The 24,531-nt window shown below is 35.5% G+C and overlaps 3 protein-coding genes and 1 pseudogene across 8 annotated transcripts; 3 read left to right on the plus strand and 1 right to left on the minus strand.

Moving 5' to 3' along the window:
- The first annotated feature begins 485 nt into the window (after positions 1-485).
- On the plus strand, positions 486-3,304 carry LOC111299250 (uncharacterized). Of its 4 annotated transcripts, XR_002691269.2 has the most exons (7): positions 510-715; positions 1,338-1,447; positions 1,536-2,229; positions 2,417-2,478; positions 2,764-2,845; positions 3,001-3,160; positions 3,265-3,304. XR_002691269.2 is itself a non-coding variant. In XM_022894336.2 (6 exons), the coding sequence occupies exons 1-6, from the start codon at positions 664-666 to the stop codon at positions 3,102-3,104; spliced, it is 1,104 nt and encodes a 367-aa protein (XP_022750071.2). In that variant the 5' UTR covers positions 486-663; the 3' UTR covers positions 3,105-3,304. The 4 variants fall into 4 exon arrangements, 2 of the variants coding, with proteins under 2 accessions (XP_022750071.2, XP_022750072.2); XM_022894336.2 differs by having other exon boundaries at positions 486-715; positions 3,001-3,304; XR_016329735.1 differs by lacking the exon at positions 2,764-2,845 and having other exon boundaries at positions 524-715.
- Positions 3,305-6,483: 3,179 nt separating this feature from the next.
- Positions 6,484-10,534, minus strand: LOC111299252 (peptidyl-prolyl cis-trans isomerase CYP57-like; annotated as a pseudogene). The gene is made up of 9 exons (XR_016329736.1): positions 10,251-10,534; positions 9,972-10,150; positions 9,786-9,886; positions 9,545-9,645; positions 9,285-9,426; positions 8,700-8,922; positions 7,277-7,569; positions 6,855-6,992; positions 6,484-6,624 (listed from the first exon to the last, which is right to left on the minus strand). The product of XR_016329736.1 is annotated as a peptidyl-prolyl cis-trans isomerase CYP57-like (transcript).
- Positions 10,535-11,422: 888 nt separating this feature from the next.
- LOC111299251 (U-box domain-containing protein 52-like) lies at positions 11,423-15,970 on the plus strand. 2 transcript variants are annotated; one of them, XM_089747257.1, is made up of 9 exons: positions 11,423-11,823; positions 11,955-12,028; positions 12,100-12,230; positions 12,304-12,516; positions 12,639-12,930; positions 13,070-13,171; positions 13,446-13,874; positions 14,072-14,920; positions 15,038-15,970. In XM_089747257.1, the coding sequence occupies exons 1-9, from the start codon at positions 11,664-11,666 to the stop codon at positions 15,134-15,136; spliced, it is 2,349 nt and encodes a 782-aa protein (XP_089603383.1). In that variant the 5' UTR covers positions 11,423-11,663; the 3' UTR covers positions 15,137-15,970. The 2 variants fall into 2 exon arrangements, with proteins under 2 accessions (XP_089603383.1, XP_089603384.1); XM_089747258.1 differs by having other exon boundaries at positions 11,436-11,827.
- Positions 15,971-16,927: 957 nt separating this feature from the next.
- LOC111299253 (conserved oligomeric Golgi complex component-related / COG complex component-like protein) lies at positions 16,928-21,950 on the plus strand. Its single transcript, XM_022894339.2, has 12 exons — positions 16,928-17,283; positions 17,375-17,527; positions 18,433-18,581; positions 18,670-18,747; positions 18,829-18,922; positions 19,006-19,080; positions 19,208-19,504; positions 19,944-20,011; positions 20,102-20,156; positions 20,312-20,450; positions 21,163-21,347; positions 21,432-21,950. The coding sequence occupies exons 1-12, from the start codon at positions 17,134-17,136 to the stop codon at positions 21,738-21,740; spliced, it is 1,752 nt and encodes a 583-aa protein (XP_022750074.2). The 5' UTR covers positions 16,928-17,133; the 3' UTR covers positions 21,741-21,950.
- Positions 21,951-24,531: the final 2,581 nt, after the last annotated feature.

The raw sequence follows: 24,531 nt of genomic DNA on the forward strand, positions 1-24,531 counted from the left end.
CTTTTATGTCAATGATGACAACCCTTACCAATTAAAACGTTCACTTGTTCATAAATTCATTGACATGTTTTTAAATTTAAACAATTGTGATGGACTTCCTTTTGGGAATGAAAATTGGTTAGACCGTACTGCAATCCCATTTGAGACTTTGAATCAATTAAATGTCACCTAATAATTTTAGAGCATTATCTTGCAAACTAGGTTTGATTTTTGGTAATGTTGATCTTATATCCAAGGTTCATATGATATAAATTGATCATTTATTTTCTATGAATGATCTTGATATTACACTTTTACCCTTTCTTTATTAAAAAAGAAAAAATGTACTTGGAACTTGAATTTTAAATTTTAATAAAAAAATCAAATTATGCTTATCACCGTATGCATTATTAATGAAATATTAAATTTTTATTTTAATAATCAAAATTTAAATTATGACAATCTCACGAATATATATATATATATATATTATATATATGGAATTTCTGTATCGGGCTATTAGCCTAACCAAGAACCTTTCAGGCATGACCCAAACAAAGCCCAAATTTCTTTGCTTTCTTTTTCCTTTTTCCTCCCTTTCCCATCACCAAAATCGCAAATGTTAATACAGGGGTCCGCCAGGGGTTTCAAGTTAAAGAAGGATAGGAGGAGTTACAGAAACATATGGGGGATCCTTATTACAGATACCCTGCTTCTGCGGCAGCAGCAGATAGAGGTGCTTACTCTTGTCTTCGTTTACCCCTAATCACTTGTTTGCTGATTAAATTTGTCTTTTGGGTCATTTTCTGCAAATTCGTACTCTTTGTTATAGCTTGAATTTAGCTATTTTTTTTTCTCTTGTAATTGGATAGTGTAGCTATTGGGTTTTTCTTTTTTGTTTAAACATATACAATATTAGCAATGGCGAATACCCAGGTTTCCCATGATTCTTGACTTGTTAAAGTGCCATGTAAAATCATAAAGGTGATTTCTTTTAATGAACTGCACTTGCTATGAATTTCTGTTAGGCAACAGTATTTTCCATTCCCGTTATTCAATAGTCTCTGATAGCTTTTCCCTGTTTCTGCTACCTATTGAATTTAATCAATGATGTGTTTTCCACAATTATAGTTTGTGGAAAGGGAAAATTTTTTGATTGATTATTTTGTGCCCTGCACTGAGGCATTCATCATGACATACCCTAATGATGGAATATAATGGTAGATGACAAATAAGCTTTCCCGGTTTAGAATCTTTTGATCATGAATATTGGTTTTTCGTGCTTTACATGTCCCGTCTCCAAATTGATCTTAACAAGTTAACATCGCTTTGTTGGTTGTTGACTTTCATTGCAACAGGTAGTATTCCAAGGCCCAGCTTTCCTGGCTACTTGTCATCTGAAGCACCCTCATTGGCATCTCATCATGCTGATATGCAGGTTTCTTCTTCAGATGTTCAAAAGAGAGATGTAAGGCATTTCTATTATTATTTTATTTTCTTAAATAAATTATCATATCACTGAATGTCCCTTCCTTTTCCTTGGCTTTTTCATGCAGATAAATCAATTCCAGCCTGGGTTTTATGGTGTGAACAATATTTCTAATTCTGGAGTTTATCCCGATCCCAATCTTGGTGGTTTATCAGCTGCAGCAACCATAAGGGCTTACCCATCTTCTTTAGGAAATCCAAGTTTAGGTGCCCAAAGATGGGATACTCCAGTAGGTGTTAGTTCAAGCGTGGTAGCTCATTGCGAACCTAGTTTTGGTGGTGTATCCGCTGGAGCTTCCATTATGGGTTACTCATCTCCTCTCGAAGTTCCAAATTTAGTTGGCCATAGATGGGATGCTCCTGGCATTAGTCCAAGTGCTGGAGTTCATCCTGAACCTAGCCTTGGTGCTGTATCAGCTGCAGCTACCATTAGGGGTTATTCATCTCCACTAGAAATTCCAAATTTAGTTAGCCAACGACAGGATGCTTCCGTAGGCATTAGTCTAAGTGCTCCTGCTCCCAGCCTTGGTGCCATATCAGCTGAAGCTAGCACAAAGGGTTACCCTCCTTCTTCAGAAGATCCAACCTTAGTAGGCCAAAGACAGGATGGTCCACTGGGCATTAAGCCTGGTATTCATGATGCTGTTGATGAAAAGCCTGCCTCTACAAGAAACAGTGATGGTCCCTCAGTTGCTGCTGAAGAATCAAATATTTTGTTTGTTGATGGTCTTCCAACAGACTGTACAAGAAGAGAAGTAGGCCGTATCCTTTTTGCCCATGCATGCTTCTATGCATGGAGATATTCCTCAACAACATCCCAAGAATGTTTGAGCAAAGTTTCAGAGAAAAGACATATGCTTCACAATATTATGCAAGAACTGTAATATGCCTTAATATCCAAAATTCCCACTGCTTTGTGGTTAGTGTAATCCTTTACTTAACATCAAAGATCTTTTCCGTCCATTTATTGGCTACAAAGATATCAAAGTTATTCACAAGGAACCAAGACATGTGAGTTCATTTCTTGATCTTTTCTCTGGATTTAGCTTCCCAGTTATTGCTAGAGCTTCTTGACATGCTTTAGTCCGTTAGAAGAATCCCAAGTTGGCTTAGATGAGTTACTATTCATTTGTTTTGTGCTTAAGGCTTTCTATGCAGAGCCTCCTGAGAAATGTCAGGGAAAGATGGCTTAATATACCAAGATGTTAACATATTACCTTTCTTTTCTTCCATTAATATAGTTTTATTTATGTTCTCTGTATTCAATCGTTGTATAACTAATTAAGCCAATTGCAGAGTGGAGATAGAGCCATGGTTTTGTGCTTTGTAGAGTTCAATAACTCAAAATGTGCAATGACTGCCATGCGAGCTCTTCAAGGTAATCTAGGCACAAAAAATTGCTTATAGAACTTAAAGAAAGAAGAATAATGGTGCAACAGATGTTTTGTAGAAAGTTGAGCATGCACTATGAATTAGTATTACAGCATTTGCATTCGATCATTTATAGACAGTGGAATGTTGGCTTTTTGGCAGGTTACAAATTTGATGACAAGAAACCTGACTCCCGGGCCTTGATGATACAATTTGCACATTTTCCTTTCCGTCTTCAAGCTGATCGTGATGATCAACGGGTTTAATGCTGACATTGATCATAGTGCTGGTTGACCTCATCCGTGACCTGGGATGCGTTATGGTATGGACATGTTGATACCCAATTTCAATCATGTTAACGGTTGTTACAATCAGTTCTTATGTTCTCATGTTTTGCATGTAAAAAAACCTTCACATTCACTCTAGATTTTCAATGCAAAGCCATACGTCTATTTGACTGGGCAAATACGTACAATCCACTCTGCATGACTTACAGAATTTCGTTATATACGCGAGGCTTACAGGTAAAGCTCCTTGCATCTCCTTTTTTTTTTTTTTTGTTGGCATCATCCCCCTTGACAGCGGTAGACTTGCGAAAAGAGAGAGAGAGAGAGAGAGAGAGAGAGAGAGGCAGACAGCATTTCACAGAAGAAAATGCAGAAACAAGAACTGCTAAATCACATCAGAAAATGCTGGTCCTGACTTCTGAATATATGAACATTTACATTTTCTGAATGGTTCATGTGCTGAGATGAAATAGAAGTTTCTTAAATCCATAACTAATTGCGCCAATATCACCCCTAGAATTCAAAAAAAAAAAAAAAAAAGAACATTTAAAAAAATATATTTTTTGCATTTGATTCATTCGTATTCTTTATTTCATAATTGAAGAAGTATAGAACCTAGGAATATAAATATCTTCTCCTAAATGTAAATCTAACACTATTAACTCCAAATATTCCATTTGTATGAGGGGATAAACATATAATTTTACACATCCCCTACAAACAAATTTACAGTTAGTCCCTACAATAATGTTATACTACATTGCAAAAAAGTACTGGTAATTTTTTTTTCCAGATTACAACTTCATTTCTGTAAATTACAGAATTACAGAAAAGCAGTGCCAGCAAGATTATGATGTAGAAGGTTATGAGCGATAGCATCTCTAGCTTTCAAGGAACTTACCGATCTCAAAGCAACTTCAGGGACCATCTCATCGTCAACAAGCTCAATTTTCAAGTCTGGGTCAATCCCTTCATTCCTCATTTCACAAATATTATGTAAAACACAACATGCTCCCAGTACAACAGGCAAATCCTGTAACTTCACTTCTGTCCTTTTCTGCAAACAACACCATCTCCCTTTCAATCTCCCAAATGCTTCCTTGGCAACCCTTTGAATCTCCCCAATCTTTTCATTGAAAGCATGTTGTGTCCAAGTCAAATGTTGTCGTGTGTAAGGAACCAAAACCCAATCCATTAACGGATACCCCGAACTCCCAACAACCCAAACTCCTTTCAATAATCCCTCTTTTGCCCTCTGGTACAAAGCTGATTTTTCCAACACTTGATCATCGTTCATCGAACCTGGCCAACCGATACAAACATCCGTGAAAACTCCCCTTGGATCGATCACACCTTGTACAGTTACCGAGTACGAGGTTTTCTGGTTCCGTTCCGTATGTCTCTTGTTGATATATGCAGCCGCGCATTTTTTCGGTGCTATAATGGGGATATGCGTCGTGTACATTGATCCGACGACGTTCGGTATGCCCGAAACACCCTCGTACTCTTCCTTTATTTTCCTTACCGAAACCTCGTCGGGCCATTGTAAATATTTCGGCATCAAAACGTTGCGTATCGCCGAACAGACTTCGAGGACCAATTTATGGCACGTCGAGATGCCTAAACCGAACCGTTTCGAAACGAGGCGTAACGGTTCACCCGTGGCTAACCGCCAAATGCAAACCGCCACTCTTTGCTTAACGGGGATCGCGTTCCGTAGCGTTGTGTCTTCTTTGGCGATAACGGAGTTGAGCTCTTCGCAAATGAGCTCGAACGTTGACTTGCTCATCCTAAACGCCTTCTTGAATTCCCCTTCCGGATAATCGGGTCGGTTACAATCGTCCCACCAAGCCTTCGGTCTGTTCTTCACCCATAACCGCCTATGCTGAATGGACCCGGATTGTTTGTTATGATTGATGACTGATTGGTTTTCCGTTTTGTTAACGGAAACGGCGGCGACGGAGAACGCCATGGCGCGGGACTTCTTCCGCTTTACACTGTTGACTTCGTCGGTTTCGGAGTAGCAATCTTGGAGGTTGGAGTAAAATTCAAGCATGGTTGAAGTTTTCCTCTTGTGGGCTGACTCCAAAATCGATTTCACTTCGTCGGACGCCACATTTTGCTCTTCATGGTCTCGCTTTACTTGCTCTTCAAGCAACAGTAACGAAGTGATAATACCACTCATATTTTTCTTCTTGGTTTCATGATCACTGGAACAGCTACCGTCGTCGTCGTAGTCGTCGTAACCATCTTCGTCGGCAAACCTCTCCTTTCGTCGCCGCTTGTAATTGTCGCCGCTATACATTTCAAAGAAAAGAGTGAAGAAGAAGAAAGTTGTGAAACGGTGAGTTTAAATGTCAAGTGTCTCGATGCATTATATAGGTGAGAGAATGTTATGGGTAACGTGGTGGCAACCTATCAACATCAATGAAACTTAAGATGGGGCGTAAACACAATTTTGCAGAAATTGAAAATGCCAAGACTGAAACAGGAACATTAAAAAAGAATGAAAAACGTGCGCAGGTGTGAACGCGGCCTTTGATTCTTCTACTGTTACGAAGACGGTGCTGTGGTGGCGCTAGCTGTCAGACGATGTCATTCGATCACGCTGATTCTTCAGTTAGGCCTGGATTATTATTTCCTTTTGTCCACATGCTTTTCATTTTATGTTTTTGTTTTCGCCAAAGATCATGTTTTACAATGGCTTAGGTAAAAAAAATTAAGGCAAAAGAGCATGAGAATACAGAAGATGGAATAAAGGATAAAGTAATCCATAGAACATCTATCACCTAACAAATTCCAATAATATATATATATATATTTACAAAAGAACCATTGAATTATTATTACACTAATCAAATTAATTAAATTTCATATTCTACTAATTTGGATTTAAGTAAATATATATTGCATATTATTAGTAATACAATAATGATAATTAATAGTAAATTATGCTGATTTGCATTTTTGATATTATAAAAATTTGTTTATACTATAGGTAACATTTTAATATGTTCTACTAGTATCTATTTGATTATTATGACATCAAAACATGTATAAATATAAGAATCATTAATCTAAACTAGAGTTCAATTCAAAATATCTGATATTTACTATAAATTTCCATCATATTTACCCAATTGATACAGAAACTTTTATATCCAAAATATATCCGCCTTTTGTGATCCGGATATTGATACCAATATAAATGTCAAATACCTTTGTAAGGGGAAATTCAGCCTCAAGCTCCCTATGTTTGATTCATGGGACTTGGGTATCCATATTGAAGCAGCAGTCAAAGCAAAAAAGCAGACAGGCATGTGATTCGAACCCATCATTTTCATCAGCCCTTTATAGATCAAGTAAGAGATTTGCCAGCCCATTCGCGTTGCCGTTGCTTTTGCTTGGCTTGCATACGGTTGAATTTTTCTTTCCCCTTCTGCAAAAGAGGGTCAACCACCACATAATCATTTGGATCATCCTTGCGAAACATACCATTCTGCATCATGATTCAAAGAAATATAACTCCATACGATTCCTCTTTTGTGCTATTGGACTTAAACAAAGACGAAGCCAAAATAGAAGCTTTTTGTTTATGCTTTCTTTTTTATTTGGCATGACATATTTGGTAGTGTTCATAAAATAAATACAAAAATCTCATGCATTTCTTTTGCTGAAATGCTTACAAGAAACCATACGGGATTTATACACAAATGATAGAGAACCAACCTTCGAATCAAGAGCAAATTCTAGCCAAACTGCTTTCCAGTCAGACAAATCCTCAATATGAACACCAGCAGGCTCACTGCTTGAAGCTTCTGGTTTTGTGGAAATGGATTGCTTGAACTTCTCAAGTTTTGCTAAAACCTAGGATTCATAAAACAACAAAGAAAGAAAAGTAGGTTATGATAAAGACTAGACTCAGTTCCAATATGTTCAGAGAATATTTAAAAGGAACAAAATTTCCCTCTAATATTAATAAGAGAAAAAGTTTTCATAAGCAAAAAGCAGATAGCATGGTAGTTTGCTTTTTGCTAAGTCAAGCTGTATGGGAATTCCAACTTGTGAGATTTGCATTGCAAAAAGACAGAAGAAAAAAATTAGGAAAATAAGGGAAAAACTACAATTGAACCAGAAATTTCATAACATACTTCATCTTCACGTCATTGAAGTCTGCACTTCTGTTTTTGCAATAATCTTCCTCGTTCAGCCTCACTGAATAACTGTAAATCCGCATCAGCATTAGCCATGCACTCAGCTCTGGCTTCTGATCCCATACCCTTTTTCTTCAGGGACAGCTTTTCTACCCTTGGTTGGTCATCATCAATACTTTCATCATTGGACCTGGTGTGAACAGAACCCAAAAAGTATTGAGTTCTATATACAAACAAGATAAAGCAGCAGCAGCAGCAGCAGCAGCAGCAGCAACAGCAGCAGATTCTGTCTCTTGAATAGGCAGGGGAAGCAGCAGCAATAGAAGGTGATAATGTTAAAAAAGAAACAGAAAAATTAGAGGGAAAAATGTTTCAAGTCATGACCAACCAAATCAATAACCATAGTAAAAGCAACAGATTGGGTAACAAAGTAAAAAAGCACTTAAAAAAACCAATAGCAGATGTTTAATGAAAGCAAGACCATTCAGTTGCAGAACCTTTTTCATGTATTAGAAAAATTGACAGGTGCATGCATGTCAATTGTCATTATGTGATGGTTGCTCAACATGTATATTCTACAAGAAACCGTTCAAGAAACTAATTAAGAGTAGCAAAAGTATGTAAAAAAAACTTCATTCATATGTTTAACTTGGTGCAGAAATATCAGTCATTTGTTTTGGAGCTTTTTGCACATAGATCCAATAAGTCAAGACCATTTGTAAAAATAGGGCAATCACCAAAAAACAAGTAAACCAGATGGAATGAAGGATGTAGACTAGAAAGAACAGCTATTATGATAAATGCCAACTTCAAAGGGATTAACATTGATAAATCAAAATCTTAAGCCAAGTACATAACGTCTCTCAGAAAACAACACCTGAAATCTTATGGTCTTGCATAATAATGCTCCTTCCTTATGAGATGTTATAGATAATTCTAATTTGGACGCCAATTATAGTGAATAAGTGAACCATTACCATGAACTAAGCAGAAAGAAATTTGAGAAACTAAAGCTGTTATAATTTCAAGAATATCCTTTTCGACAGTTTTTAAAACTTCTATTCCAATTTTCTCTTCATGATATCTCTAATTGTTTCAAAGGTGCTTTTAAACTCAGAAGGAACCATGCCTGAGAACGCTCATGTGCACATGACAACATTTTTTGAAATTAGCTACTATCTAACAGTGTTACCTCATTTGTAAAGATTTCCAATGACTGTTACTATTACCCAAGAATATAGTGCAAGTACTGATTATAGTTTCCTCTATTTTAGTTTTCCTAAATTGGAATTTAGAAATTTTTAACAATGAGGTGACAAATTCTTGTTATATGAGAATAAGCACCGTAATTAGTAGTTTTTGGGACTTCAAACTTCTGTTTAAATCCAAAAGGGAAAAGAGTTCCATATTGAACAGTTACCATTGTGCATCTTTAGATTAGATGGGAGATCTCCTAGCTCCTTCCGTCTATTTAGTATTTGACGACACATTCGTGCATCAAAACTAGCCTCATCATCGTCGCTACGATCAAGGGAATCAGACAACTCAGCTTCTCCATTTTTTTGTGCTCCTTCTCTCCTTGAGCTTAGAGCTCCCCTCACAGACAATTGCAAATTCTTGGTGGTTTTGGTATCAGACAAATCCTGCATCAAATAAGTTATGTTCAGAATATAGTCGCAATATTCATTAATTGCTTGTAATATGGCAAAGATACTTGGCACATCAGCATAATTACATGACTTGTTATGTTCACCATTAAGTGGTTGCTAAACCACTTTTATAACGTTGCCTTTCAAAAGAAAAAAAATATGTCTTCACCAGACAATCAGATTAACTTTACACTAAGCCAAAAGGTAGTTCAGGGGATGGTCGGAAGAAGCATTTTTTGTAAATTTAAGAAACATATACATCAAGTAACTTGGCTTGAGCATGGTTTGACAATTTATTTAAGTATCAGGAAAAGAAAGAGGCGAAAATACACATCAAGATAGATATGGGATCATACCTGTTCTTTATCAGGAATTTCTTGCTTTAGGAGACGGGGATCATCCAATACATCATGACTACTCTTAATCTTTAGCTTCACTGCTCCCAATTCTTTCTCTTCTTCTTCAGCTTCTTCTCCAAATGACAGCAAGTTCATCTTTCTGCATTCTCCATATAACACATATACCTTAAGCAATAAGAATATCTTCATCATGATACACTTAACTATCCTATCATTGCTCAAAAGAGGGTCCTCAATTATGGAAGAAGAAGGCTTACTTAACAGGTTTCTTCTTCAAATCTTTCCTCTCAGCCTGGGTTGGATCAAAGGCCTCGAAGATACTCTCGGAACTATATCTTCAAAAGGGTTCCACAGTACCAAAAATAGGAAATCAAAGGATAAAATAGGACGACATAATTCAAATATAATAAAAACTATTATCAATAAGCAACATACAACATGCCACAGCAGTCTGATTAGTTCTATCTTAAATCAAAAGATAACAAAGGGAAACCTACCTCAATTGATTTGATTCTCGGAGGAGGATCCAAAGGACGGTCATTCTGATCAGTGTCAACCTCAACTATCCTCAGAAGATTAAATATAGAGTTTCCGGTAATCTACCAACAACCCACAATCAGTTCCAGTATCACAAATGTATGGATTACAAAATAAAAGATGTTACTTAAAGAAATCACCAGTTACCTTTCCAAAAATAGTGTTTTCTCGATCAAGCCATTCGCATTTATCCAAAGATATAAAGAACTGACTACCATTCGAATGCGGCGAACCAGCATTGGCACAAGCAACGATACCTCTATGGTTAAACCTTAAACGCGAATGAAACTCGTCCGAAAACACACTGCCATAAATACTTTCTCCACCTAAAAGCAAAATTCAAATTCATAACTAACCTTTAACTAACCCTTACTAATCGAAAACGGCTAGAGGAAACACAAACTAAAGAAGAAAGAGAAGGGTTACCGATGCCAGATCCAGTGGGATCACCGCCTTGGACGAGAAAGCCCTTGATAATGCGGTGGAAGATTGTGTTTTCCAAATAGCCTTCGAGGCAGAGCTGCACGAAGTTCCTAACGGCTTTTGGGGCTTCTTTGGGCTACAGCTCGATGTCCAAAGGGCCGTACGTCGTGTTGAGTATCACTTTCCCCTTCGTCGGCGGTTCTAGAACGTACACCGTCGACATCGTCTCGTGATCGGATCGGATTCTCAATAATCGAATTGGTTTTTTTTTTGGGGGGGGGGGGGTTTGTGGGTCGGGTTCTGGGTTTTTGTTGCTTCGGTTTGGTTTAGAATTAGAGTTGAAACTGGTGGGGATGGCCCTGAAGCGACGTCGGTTTGAACTTAATGCTAATTGTAGAGCAAAGTTATGGCGGTGACATTTTATAGTTGAAAAAAAAATACAAGCAATATATATAAGTAAGTTTCATGTTGACAAATAGATTTTAAATAAGTGAGTATTTGTTTTGTGTCAAATAGAAGATTATTATTTATAATTTGCACTTTTAAATTTAAATTAGGGATAAAATTTATATGAAATTTTATAAGTGAAATTTGTGAAAATTTTTATTAGAAATAAATAAATAAATATTTTAATAAAAAATTTAAATAGATAAATTAATAGAGTTTAAAGAAAATTAATACTATAAAAAATTATTTATAATATTATTTATAATTTAAATTTGTTTTATATTTATTCAATGATAAAAATTTTGTCAATATTTTTATTAAAAATATTTATTTAATAAATAAATCAAATTCTTTTAAATTTTTTAAAAAATATTATAAATTTAATCTATATAATAAAAATTTTTAATTTATCAATTTTAATTTTAATTTATTCATTTTAATAAAAATTTTTACAAATATCACCTATTAAATTTTATATAAGTGTTTTCCTTGGATTCATTCTTGATCGAATACTTAGATTATCATAAATTTTGATTGACTATTGACTGTGAGTCAACTACTTTAATTATAGTAAAAACTGTTGATAAACTCTTAAACTTTTTTTTTTTTGTGTTCTTTCTTAACAACACAATTTTTGAAGGAATGGGCCTGGTCAAATTGCCTAAAACAAGCGAACGGCCGGCATGGATTCTTAGGTTCATATCATTACACGGCAAAATATTGCAGTTGCAGCTAAACTCCAAGAGAAAAACCTAAAACAAGGCTTCTTTTTTTCCTTCCATATCATTCCCATTTTCCTTCTGGTATTCCAGGATTTTTTTTTTCTTTTTTTTTTTAAGGGTACGTTTATAGTAGATGGTGGAGAATGCATTGGCCCAGTGGTTGAAACGGCGGTGGTGGCAACTTATTCTGTCATCACAAAGTTTAGCAGCATTGCCGTGAGCCACAAGTCACAAGATTTTTCCTGAGATGGCTCCTCACTTCGCATCCGATGATAATGTACCTACCAACACCATTGCAGTGGCCATTGACAAAGATAAAAACAGCCCACATGCTGTACGTTGGGCTATTGATCATCTTGTGATCACCAATCCATTCATCGTCTTGATACATGTCAGGCATAAAAACCGTAGGTACCCTCTCTTGTTTCTCATATTATTATCTTCATTCCCTTTTGTCCCAAGAAAGTGTCAATGAAAGTTTGTTTTTCTCATGCATTCTTATTTTCAGATTTCTTTTGTTTTTTGTTTCAATATGCAGAGGGTGAAAGCCAATCTGATTATGACATAAACCAGCTTTTCATTCCTTTTCGAGGCTACTGTGCACGCAAAGGGGTAAGCAGTTCAAAGTTATGTCATGGCATAAATTAGTTGTAACTCATATCTAATTCCATTGTCAAGTTCAGGTTCAAATGAAGGAGGTTATCCTTGAAGATACTGATATCCCTAAAGCACTTTTAGACTATATCAGCAAAAATTTGATCAACAGCATAGTCCTTGGTGCAGCAATAAAGACGTCAAGGAGTGGTATTTCAAGGTTAATTAATACATCTTCCTTCTTGATTCCCTCTTCTTGTGCTCTCTATCTTGTTCTAACAAACAAATTTCAGTTATTTGTCTTATAGAAAATCGAAGAATGATATTCCGACTAGCTTGATCAAAACTGCACCAGAGTTTTGTTCTGTATATGTAATTTCCAAAGGTAAGATATTGACAGTGCGAACAGCACAACGACCTGTATCTAATACTGCTACCCCGCCAAAGGTACCCTCAGGAATGCGACTTCAGATTCCACTGGATCAAGTTGAAGATGCTGGAAACAGGTTGGAAAAGTTGGTTCAATTCTTAGTATTGACTGAAAGATTTATGATGGAAAAATGTGGCAAATAATCTACTATGCTTTATTGCCTGTCTGTGTTGACATTGTGTCTTTTACTTACAACAGAGGACAATATACAAGGGGAGCATTGAAAAATGCAGGATCAGAGAGACTGTCCTTGGATAATCCCTTGAAAGTACCTCTACGCGACCGTGATCGAAACAGAAGCTCTCCAGCAAATCTGTCATTGGATATTGATTTAGCTATCCAAGGACAATCCTCATCTAACCAAGTTTCTTTATCTAATGACTCAGATTTTCTAGAAAAACTTCCACTAGGATCTATGGATATTTCTGAACAAAATTTAGATTTCTCTATGGTTTCAAGTACCCCTTTAGAGCCACTTCCAAAAAGTACGGTAAGTGGCCTTCAGTATTAGCCATTGAATGCCAGTAAGAAGAATTCACAGATAGTTTGTTGTGTTTTTATAGTAAAGCGTTGTTGGCTTGATGACAAAAGTGCTAACATTCATAATATGATATGAACGTGAATTGCAGCGAGACGTAGAAGCGGAAATGAGAAGGTTGAAGCTTGAACTTAAGCAAACAATGGATATGTACAGCACAGCTTGTAAAGAAGCTCTGACAGCCAAAAGAAAGGTAATTTTATACCATCATAATCTCAACCTTTTAGTTTTTGTCAATTCAATCACAATATCTTCCAAGAAAGTATTGAAATCCCAAGTTTTAATCCAACAATTAAAAACTAAAATGAGTCTTTGACTTTGTCCTGGAATCTGAAAATTGGAATTTTCTACACATGTTTGGCCACTTTAATGGTTTTGATAAAAAAAAAACCAAGTAAGAATTAACAAATAATAAAGTTATTGCGGATAAAAGGTACAGGCAAATAATAAACTTTTTCTTAGTCCAGGCTAATGAGCTTCATCAGTGGAAGATGGAAGAGGCTCGCAAGTTTGAGGAAGCCAGGCAAGCTGGAGAGGCTGCTCTTGCCATTGCAGAGATGGAGAAGGCAAAGTGCAAAGCTGCGGTTGAAGCAGCAGAGGCAGCAAAGAGGCTAGCAGATATGGAAGCATATAAAAGAAAACAAGCAGAATCTAAAGCCAAGAAAGAGGCATATGAGAAGAATCGGGCTTTGAATGCTTTGGCCAATAATGATGTTCGGTACAGAAAATATACCATAGAAGAAATTGAAGAAGCTACTGAACAATTCTTAGAATCAAATAAGATTGGAGAAGGAGGTTATGGACCTGTTTATAAAGGTAAACTTGATCACACTCCTGTCGCCATCAAAGTTTTAAGACCTGATGCTGCTCAAGGGAAAAAACAATTCCAGCAAGAGGTAAGGCTTCATGTTGGCGTTACAAACAAGGATTATCTTTTTCTTTAAAACCATTTAATTTCAGTCAGAGTAGACAAAAAAGGTTGTATGCATGATTGTTATAAAAAAATTTACATTATTCAACCTGTCATTTTCTAAGCATCCATATCCTTTGAGTTCAAGCTAATATTCTGTTCTATAAATACAACCATGTACAGGTTGAGGTTCTTTGCTGCATGAGACACCCAAACATGGTCCTTCTCCTCGGTGCCTGCCCTGAGTACGGATGCTTGGTATATGAATACATGTTCAATGGCAGCTTAGAGGATAGGTTATTTCGAAGAGGCAATACTCGCCCACTTTCATGGAGGAAACGATTTAAAATAGCAGCCGAAATTGCAACTGCCCTTTTATTCCTTCACCAGGCAAAGCCAGAACCATTAGTGCATCGGGACCTTAAGCCAGCTAACATTCTCCTAGACCGCAATTATGTGAGCAAAATTAGCGATGTTGGCCTAGCACGGCTAGTTCCACCTTCTGTAGCTGACAGTGTAACACAATATCACATGACTTCAGCAGCAGGAACATTTTGTTATATAGATCCCGAATATCAACAAACAGGCATGCTAACAACTAAATCAGACGTATATTCCCTCGGAATAATGCTGCTCCAGATTATTACAGCCAAGCCTCCAATGGGTATTGCTCACCATGTTGGAAGGGCCATTGAAAAAGGAACGTTTGCTGATATGCTTGATCCAGCAGTGCCAAATTGGCCAGTTGAAGAGGCTTTATCATTTGCTCAATTGGCGCTAAAATGTGCAGAGCTGAGGAAGAAGGACAGACCAGATCTTGGCACTGTTATAGTGCCAGAACTTAACCGGTTAAGAGACCTTGAAGGTAGCTCTGAGTCAAGTAGCCTTGGATACAGCAGTAATGGTTATAGTGGACAAAGCAATAGTGGTTATAGCCAAGGAAACAACGATAGTGGTTATAGCCAAGGATACAGTGGTAGTGGTCATAGTCACAGTCCAGTTTCAAGGTCGAGGACATCATCAGCAAGTCAGGTTTGCTTGTTTTAACTGCATGTATCTTTCTTGCCATACCTTCTTCATGTGAATGCACAAAATACATTGTTCTTGAAAGCTGGTTTTCTTACATTGTATCTTTTATTAAATGGCTAGGAATCCATGAGTAAGACTGCAGACTCTGAAAATGAACAAATAACAAACTCAAAAGAAGATGGTGCTGATTTAAGGTTCCACATGAGATTGAAGGATTGAGAGAAAGAAGCTGCTTGCATCTGAAGAAAAACAACATTTGTTTGTGAACAAGATGGAGAGGGAAGGATGCTGGATTATGCAATATGAAACTCATAAATGTGTATATCTTCAGGGTCATTTTAGCAAATTCAAAAAGCTACTTTTTTAAAAGCAAGCTCACAATACAGGATGGAGTATCTACTAAGTTGTAGGGATCATTTGCAAAGAGTGATCCAATCAGGGTTCAAAGAGCTTAACTTGTCACCTTCTTGACAGATTATTATAGGAAGTATTGTAGTATACCTGCCTAAGTACCTAGTTAGAGCAGAAAAGCAAGATATATCCATTGTGTTAAAGATTAAAACACATAATATACTCGTGAGATTCAATTTCTGAGGAGCATTTCCTTTTTTTTCTTCCTTCATTTCGAGGACAAGAATCCATCAAGCTGCTTGCAGACCACTCAAGTTTTGACAATTTTTTCTAACTTGAAGAGATAGATCAAAGCAGTAGGAAGATACATTATCAAGCACTGAGAGGACTAACCAATGTGAATCTTTGCTTAATTAAAAATGTGCCTTCAGGAAAGTTCTCTTATGAATTGCCTTGTTTTACAAGATAGCCCACACGAGGAGCCCTATCCTTTCTACTAGTTCAGCATCAAATGCCTCCTCTTTCTTTTCAGGCCTGCTTGTTATTTTTTACTCTTGTAAGGATAGGGTTTCATAGGAAAATATGGGGTTTCATAGGAAGCCATTGGGGCTGTTTTGTATTTTTTTTCTTTTATCATTCTGCTTGTGTTTTGAAATAAACTATCGAGTTCTCATATTCTAATGGGAGGAAATTTTGTTTCTCATAATTCACATGGACGTGGTTCTTCATGCTGGGAATTCCTTTGATATCAAAATCTAGTCAACTTTTAACCCTCCCATTCTCATTGGAGATAAATATTGTAAGTGAAAAATCAAGTGCCATGGAAGAAGCTGAAAGGAATGGCTCTAACATGCAAGGCTTGAAACTTGAAATGAAATATAATAGCAGTCAAATTTCGCTTGGAAAATTCTAAATAAGTAAACCAGTATGTTGGGAAGGAAGTGATTAGAACATGAATTTGCAAATTTGTGTGAAATCAACTGCTAGAAAAATGCAGAACTCAATCTAGAAAATTTGCAGTTTGCACTTTGCAGCAAATTTTGTGGACCAGATTTGTTCATAAACTACATGCTATAGCACTGCTTGATTTGTAAATATTAATCTATTTCATCAACTAAAACAATTTTTTTTTTCTCTTTAATTTTCAAATATTTTTTTATACAAACAAAACCATATCATGATAATAAAAAAAATTATAGATGTTGATATTTGAATTTTAAAATTATTAAATATTATCATGATTGTATAAATTAATTGAATTAAAATTAAAATTTATTTTTAAATAAATTTGCATATTAAAAATTTTATTTTCTAATAATTTCTCCTCAAGTACATAACAAGGTGTATTTTTTTTTTAAATTAAAATAGTGTTAATTTAAGAATCAACTTTCTAACCTAGCTGAAACAAATGCCCCCATTTAAATAAGGTTTTCGTAATTATTAAATTAATTTTTTATGACCAAAAAGATTAACTTTTTTCTTTATAAATCATATTACATGCTTCTTATAAAACATCCTTATAATTTTTACATTCAAACTTAAAATCAACATGTCAATTTCTTATTGACACAAATATAGTGAAAAAAATTAAAATAATTAAAAAAGAAAAAATTTAGAAATCCAAGGGTTAAAGTCGTCCAATGGAATTCCAGCCGGTCCAAATCGGGCCAGAGATTTAACCCGCAGCTCACCTATGGGAGCTCATCTCGGTACCAAAATCTTTCAGATCCAAAAAGCCGAACCAGAAACAAAGTTCTAGCAGACTAAAGCTGTAAAAAAAAAAAATTAAATTAAATCTCCGTTAGAACAGATTCCGTATCTGTTTGTCTCTCCGAGAGAGGATCCAACAAAACCCTTATATAACAATGGTAATGGAACTAGAGAACGGAGATGACGCCATCTCCCCAACGGCGTCACCGACTTCCGCCATGGCTAGTCTCCTCCCTCTCGCCTCCGTCTCTCAACAGCCTTACGTCTCCGAGCTCCTCTCCTTCACTCTCGATCGCCTCCATAAGGTCCGTTTCTTTTGTTTCTGTTTTTGCTTTCTTCGTTCCTTTGTATATGTTGCTTAAGATTGAATCGTGTTTGTTGTTTCTGAATGAGAAGGAGCCGGAGCTTCTTCGAGTTGATGCGGAGAGGATTCAGAGACAAATGCAAGAAGTGGCGGTCGGTAATTACCGCGCTTTTATTGCTGCTGCGGATGCGTTGGTTGCGATCAAAGAGGAAGTGTCTTCTATCGATAACCATCTCGAATCTCTGGTAACTACCTTTCTTTTGCAATTCAATTTTCATAGTTTTTACTTTTTGATGTTCTGGTACTTATTATTTGTTGTCTGATACTGAGATCTCATTTTATCTATGGATTAATTTAAGAAATGTACATTAGTTAGATGATTGGAAAAGAGTACAATGCATGCAACTGAATAATTATAAACTTCATTTTCTTTTAATTTTAGCTACTAGCATTTGGAGACCAAAATTCAAAGAGATTCTCTAATTGTTTTCAAGGAGCTTTGAACACTCTTGAAAGTTTTGCTTGGAAAGGTTTGGTCTCTGGGATCTAAAGTTAGGTAATAGGATGTCTGATTTTATGGAGTGATACAGGCGGTTTGTTACATTCCTAGCTATCTGGTGAATCTCAAGATTAGAAATTGCCTTTGCTAATGAATAAAAGAACAAAAATATTGAAAAATGGCTTTAATTATCTTGTGTTGGATGGAATATCTGTATTAGTTGTGAAAGCATCTTTGGATAGAGCATGAGGGCTTACAGTTGGATTTCTCCCCGTTTGATGAAATAATGGTACTTGAAAACTGTTTTTTTGCCATATGATGTTTTGCTTCCCTCTCTATTTTTGTATGTACAAGATTCAATAAGTGGAGAAAGAAGGCAGAACTTGTATATTTTGATGACCAATGAGATTTAGGTAAGGTTACCCTACTTCTAAAAGTAGGGTAATAATCTCATGGCAACCACAGAGTTACCAACAGAAAACTTGTAAGTTATAAAAGAGAAAAAGGACTGAACTTAACTTTTACATGATTTAGGCATCCTATAAAGATGGTGCATTGATGAAGCTTTGATCTTCAAACTTTTTTTTTTTGATTCATAGAAATGTTAAGTTCCTTCTCAGATATGCTTATAAGTAGGGTTTATCTTTGCAGATTTCTGAGATCCCAAACCTGACATCTGGTTGCACAGAGTTTATTGAATCTGCTGAACAGATTTTGGAGAAGAGGAAGATGAACCAGACTCTGCTAGCAAATCACAGTACTTTGCTTGACTTGCTTGAGATTCCTCAGCTTATGGACACGTATGTGCTTGAATACATCGTAAATGTTGAGGCACTTAGAATTACAGAATACGTGCTAGAATGGCTCATTAAACTCAATTTTCTACAGATGTGTAAGGAATGGAAATTATGATGAAGCTCTTGATTTAGAAGCCTTTGTTTGCAAACTCTCAACCATGCACCCCAAGTGAGTTAACCCCTATTATTTCCTTCCATTATCAACTTTTGGAAGACAGCTGACTGAGATTTGTTTTCCCCTGCTTGAAAGATTACCTGTTATTCAAGCACTGGCTGCAGAAGTTAGGCAGACAACCCAATCTCTTCTCTCTCAACTTCTCCAGAAGCTTCGTTCTAATATTCAGGTATTTGTTTGGAAGTGATTCAACAAATGTGAAACTTGATTTTGTTTGGAGTTTTAGTCAAGTATGTGGTCCGTGTATTGCAGTTACCAGAATGCCTTCGGATTATTGGATATTTGCGCCGAATAGCAGTGTTTAGTGAGTATGAAATGCGGTTGCAGGTACCTTTGCAGAGCTACTTCGTCAATTTCTATCCCCACCCCTTTTATCATTGGGGTTCATTCTTCCACCCTCCTGTTCACTTTTACTTTCATGTCTCCCCTTCTGACAGCATTTTTCATGGTTCAGTTTTTGAGATGCCGAGAGACATGGCTCACAGGAATTCTTGAGGATCTGGACCAGAGAAATGCTTATGAGTATTTAAAAGGGATGATAAGCTGTCATAGGATGCATCTTTTTGATGTGGTTAACCAATATAGAGCAATATTTGCTGATGATACTTCAGGAAGTGAAGAAAATTATGATGGTGGGCTTCTTTTTAGTTGGGCTATGCATCAGATTACTTCACACCTTAAAACTCTTAAAGTCATGCTTCCAAAGATAACAGAAGGTGGATCGCTATCAAATATTCTGGATCAGTGTATGGTAAGAAAGTTTAAAATTATAATATTTGCTTATATTCATGTCTTCTTCATTTCTTCAAGCTGTTATTCATAATGTGTGTGTGTGTGTGTGTGTGTGTATACATATATAAAGATAGTTGTTTCTTCATATAATATATGATATTGGAGAAATATCATCAATCATTTGACTTTTGATCATTATGACAATAGCATAGACAACAAAAGCCTGTAGTCAAAATATTTTCACTTTTGAGCGCATCTGAAAGATAGCCTGTTTTTAAATTTGTGGTAATGCAACTCTGCTTTTGTGCTTTTTTCTATCAAACACCAGTCAGAATGGAGTTAATGGTGGAAAAGAAACATTGCTTGTGGGTGGCAATCATGGTCATTCTTCTTGTGAAACACGAAATTGTGTTGCATCCCATTTTGATAATGCTATTGATCTTTGTTGTTGTCGACAGTATTGTGCAATGGGGCTCGGATGGGTTGGGTTGGATTTTCGAGGCTTGCTTCCATCTCTTTTTGAAGAGTAAATATATAATCCTATTTTTTTCCTTGTATTTCCTATCGACTCCTTTTTACCCATATGAGCAATTACATATACTTCACAACTTTACAGGGCAGTGCTCAATTTATTCTCAAAGAATATGAATACAGCAGTTGAAAACTTTCAGGTATGCAGGCAAGGGACAAAGTTTAGGATTTTCTTTTTAATAGTGTCCTCAAAATGGGTTAGTTGCCCAAGTGATACAATTTGGGCTCAGCTTTTTCCTGAAGCAAGCAATCTACAGCGTAGTGATTAGTTACTTCTTCTCTTACTTGGCTCCAGTTAGTTTTGGATTCACATCGTTGGGTTCCATTGCCAGCAGTTGGCTTTTCAGCAACTAGTATTAGTGAAGAAAGTCAGGAGGATGTAACTCCACCATCTTATCTGATGGAACACCCTCCTCTTGCAGTGTTTATTAACGGTAAGTTTGATCCATGCTTGCTTTTTCCTTACTGATGGCTTCTCAAATGTTTAATCAAGTTATTTCTACCTTCAAATTGTTAAGATAGTGGGTTTGTTTTGAAACAATTGGTTTGGATAAACTATCAGAGGAATAAATGACTCTAAAGCTGTCAAGGAGTGATAGTTGGGTTGCATTACTCATTCTAAGTTTTAGATTCAAGCCATTTTCATCCCAAATACTCTCGTGATTAGTGTAAAGGCAAAAGAGAACCAGTCTTATTTCTCAAGTCAAAGTTTTGATGGTTCAAAGTTTGGATAAAACTATCAGAGGAATAAATGACACAGGAACTGTCAAGGGGGTGATAGTTAGGTTGCATTACACATTCTTACTTTTAGATTGAAGCTATTTTCATCCATAATGCTGTTGTGTTGAGTGTAAAGGCAAAAGAGAACCAGTTTTATTTCTTAAGTTAAAGTTGTGATGGATAAATGTTATTGGTTTGATATAACTGGACCTTAAGGAATTGAGGTGTTTCCTGAGGTATCTGGTTTTTTCAAGTGGTTGGTAGCTAAAGTTAATAAAGTTAAATATAAGCTGAGGGTTGTTTGCAAAATTATACTCTTATCATAATAGTGCTCACTTAATTCTTTGAATCTTGTGAGTGTAAGCATCTGTTTCAGAGAATTGCTACTTTCTTTGACATCGACTTATCTCTCTCTGGTGATTTTAGGTGTTTCTGCTGCAATGAATGAGCTACGTCCTTGTGCCCCAGTAAGTTTGAAGAATGTTCTTGCTCAAGAATTAATTAAGGGATTGCAGGCTATTTCTGACTCCCTATTGAGGTACAATGCAACACGGATGCTCAGAGAAAATGAATCTGGACTTTTCATCTCGCTTTGCCGAGCATTTATAGAGGTGCATCCTTATGAAATTGGTCAAGTTCTATTTATGGAGCATATTTGACAGCTTTCATGTACTGACAAACTTCCCTCATTCTAGGTTGCTTTCCCACATTGTGCAACATGCTTTGGTCGTTGTTACCCTGGTGGAGCTGCTCTTATCATGGATGCAAAGAATTTATACGACGGAGTTGGTCGCCTATTGACAATCTCTTCATTAAAAGAATCCCCCAAACCGGTCAGCAATGGAGAGGAAAAGACCACTTCTGAAAACGGTGAACTGCCTCAGCCTGTTGTGGAAAATGGTGTTGAACCTACCGTCGATGAAACCAGGAGCTCGAATGCAGATGAGAAGGAACAGAACAGCTCCACTTTGCATGGGGATGAAAAGATTGCTGAAGCATCCTAGGAAGCTCGTCACTTTCAAAAAAAAAATTTACTTATCCTTTCTTTATCTTTTACCTTTAAAATTTTTATCCTTTCTTTTCTCCTTGACCTTTAAAATTTACCTTAATTGTTTGTAATTATCCGTCCATTGGTAAAATTTTCAGAACATGTTATAGATGTGTTGTAGTATAAAGAGGAAAGATTTACAATGCAATTTTCACGAATTTAGAAACGAATCGGAGTTAAAAGTGTCCTAAACGTGTTTTTTTTTTTATTATTACGACGAATATTATTGTGTGACACTTTAATCTTGTATGGGAGAATTTATTGTAATATATAAATAAAAATTTAAATTTAAATTTATGAGATATTTTTTGTGAAATAAAATTATAAAATTTATTAATTAAAATAATAATATTTCATAGATTGAATGTGAAATTTTATAAATGATATTAAAATTAAATTAATTGAATAGGAGTTAAAATGTTTCGTATTGGGAGCTATTTTATGAGAGTTAATTATTATATAATAAAAATTATTTTTAAAATTTTAATGTGTTTTTAATTTTATGATATTGTGTGTATGATTATGGGATTTTATGTATGTTTTATATTACGATGAAAACGTAAAGCTTAATGAGAATAATTTATGATATTTTAATATCACATCGAAATATTTTAAAGATTTATTATGATATATAAATAAAAATTTAATATAAATTTATAAAATATTTTTTGTGAGATAAAATCATAAAATTTTTAAATCAAAATAAAAAATAATATCTGACCAATTGGTCGATTAGGCCTATTTTCCCTTATCCTCTTCCATTATAACTGGTTTCAACATCCAAACCGAACAGCTTACAGTTAATCAGTTACTTCGCCCCCCACCCCCAAAAAAAAGAAAGACCAAATCGTTGTAGCTGTGTTTTCTGAAATTGTACGTTTTTCCTCTTCCTGTTTCAATCATGAAGATAATACAATTTCATTTACTCATCCAAATGTAGATCACTTCTCAATGATTATATGTTGATATAATAACATTCTGATATTTAAAAAGTTGTAGCTATCAATATTAACTCCTTAATTTGTTTATATATTTTGCTGGGTTGAAGATATATATGAAATCTTAGATTGGTTAACCAAAACCCTCAAAAAAAATTTTTTTTTTCTTTCATGTGATCAAACAAGCATCGGTCTTCCATCAATTAGTTGAAGAAACTTGTATTCAATACACCAAGCAATAAAATCATGAGTCATTACAGAAAGAATGAATTCTACATTAATCTACAACATGAATCCTTAACACAAATAGAACTTTACGGCATTTCAAGATCCATCCAGATACAAAAAGAATTGAAATGGAAACTTTTTATCTTTCTCCTTGCTTTTAGTGCTTGAGAGAACAAATTTGAAAAATTTTCCAATACTTCGATGTATACTCGATGCTTTCTGTTGATCTTTCTATCGTTAATTTTAGGAGATTTCAAGGTTTTTTTTGCTTGATCAACAGATACTACTATATATGGTTCCTTCAGATACGGGTTAACAAAACAGGAATCAGCTGTGAAACCTTAAAACATTAAGAGCTCATGTTCATTGATCATTAGCTTATAGCAATATTTCTGGTTGTGGTCTAGGTCGACCTCCACGTCTGCTTGAAGCACGTAATAGATATTAGCACAGAAGAAGAGGTTCTTAGGGATCTTTTGGATCCCACTGTCACGCCGTTTCGGTGCTATTTGCACCCTTTCTTTGGTTCCAATCTCATCACGATAGTGTTTGGAGAATATCAGTGAGACACGTTTAACTTCAGTCTTCCATTGAATTTTTTAGGTCAAGTGAGAAAAATTTCACCACCGCGCCTTTTATTTCCAACTTTGTACATTATTATTTTTTTATTCTCATTTTTTAGGTTCAATTTTTAAAGATCATTTTTATTTTCATATCACTTTTATCATTACTTTTACATTTAAATACATATATTATAATTAATTTTAATCTCACTATTACAGTAATTAATCTTACATCTATCATTATTTTCAATCTCATTACCATCCAAATGATCCCTTAAATAATGAAAAAGAAATATTCATCCAAAAATCATATATATATATATGCATACACATTAATATATCCCAATAAGTAAGGAGGAAGAATAAAAGAAATTAACTGAAGCCATCCTCTTCTTAAATTCGTCATATGAAAGATCATGTATTAATGAATAAACACTACTTGACAGAAGCAGCTTCATACTCCCTTATCCCAAACCTTAAAACTTAGATCTAGTCACGCAGCTGCTGTCAATAAATTTCATATATGCAGTTAATGGAACCCTATACGCCGTTGTTGCTTTCAAATCATCTGTCTGAGCTATTGATTTACAATAATCATTTTTGTCTGGATGTTAAGAATAATATTCTAGAAATTATCGAGATTCTGATCAAAATATTGACTCACTTGATCCTAATCATCAACGAAAAGAGAAATTGGAGTGCTAATAATATTCCTTTAACTGGTCTTGTGTACATGGTGACCTGATGAGTGATGACATCGAAAATAGTGATCGTTTCTGTTGACCTTTTTTCCTTAATCTGCCACAAATACACAAGTTAATGAGTAGTTAGATGTCTATGTTGGGTCTGCACACAGTAAATTCATGCAAAATAAACAGAAATCCTAGCTGCTCTTTACACAGGCTCACACACATATACAAAAGTAATTAATAACAAAGAAAGAGAAAGAGAGAGGCGGACGACAGATAGAGGGTGAGCACGCAGAGCTTCAAGCATGAAAGCCCAGCATGCAAGAAAG

The sequence above is a fragment of the Durio zibethinus genome, chromosome 18, assembly GCF_047325235.1.
Source record: "Durio zibethinus cultivar Kanyao isolate XHJ-2024 chromosome 18, ASM4732523v1, whole genome shotgun sequence".
Classification (NCBI taxonomy): Eukaryota; Viridiplantae; Streptophyta; class Magnoliopsida; order Malvales; family Malvaceae; genus Durio; species Durio zibethinus.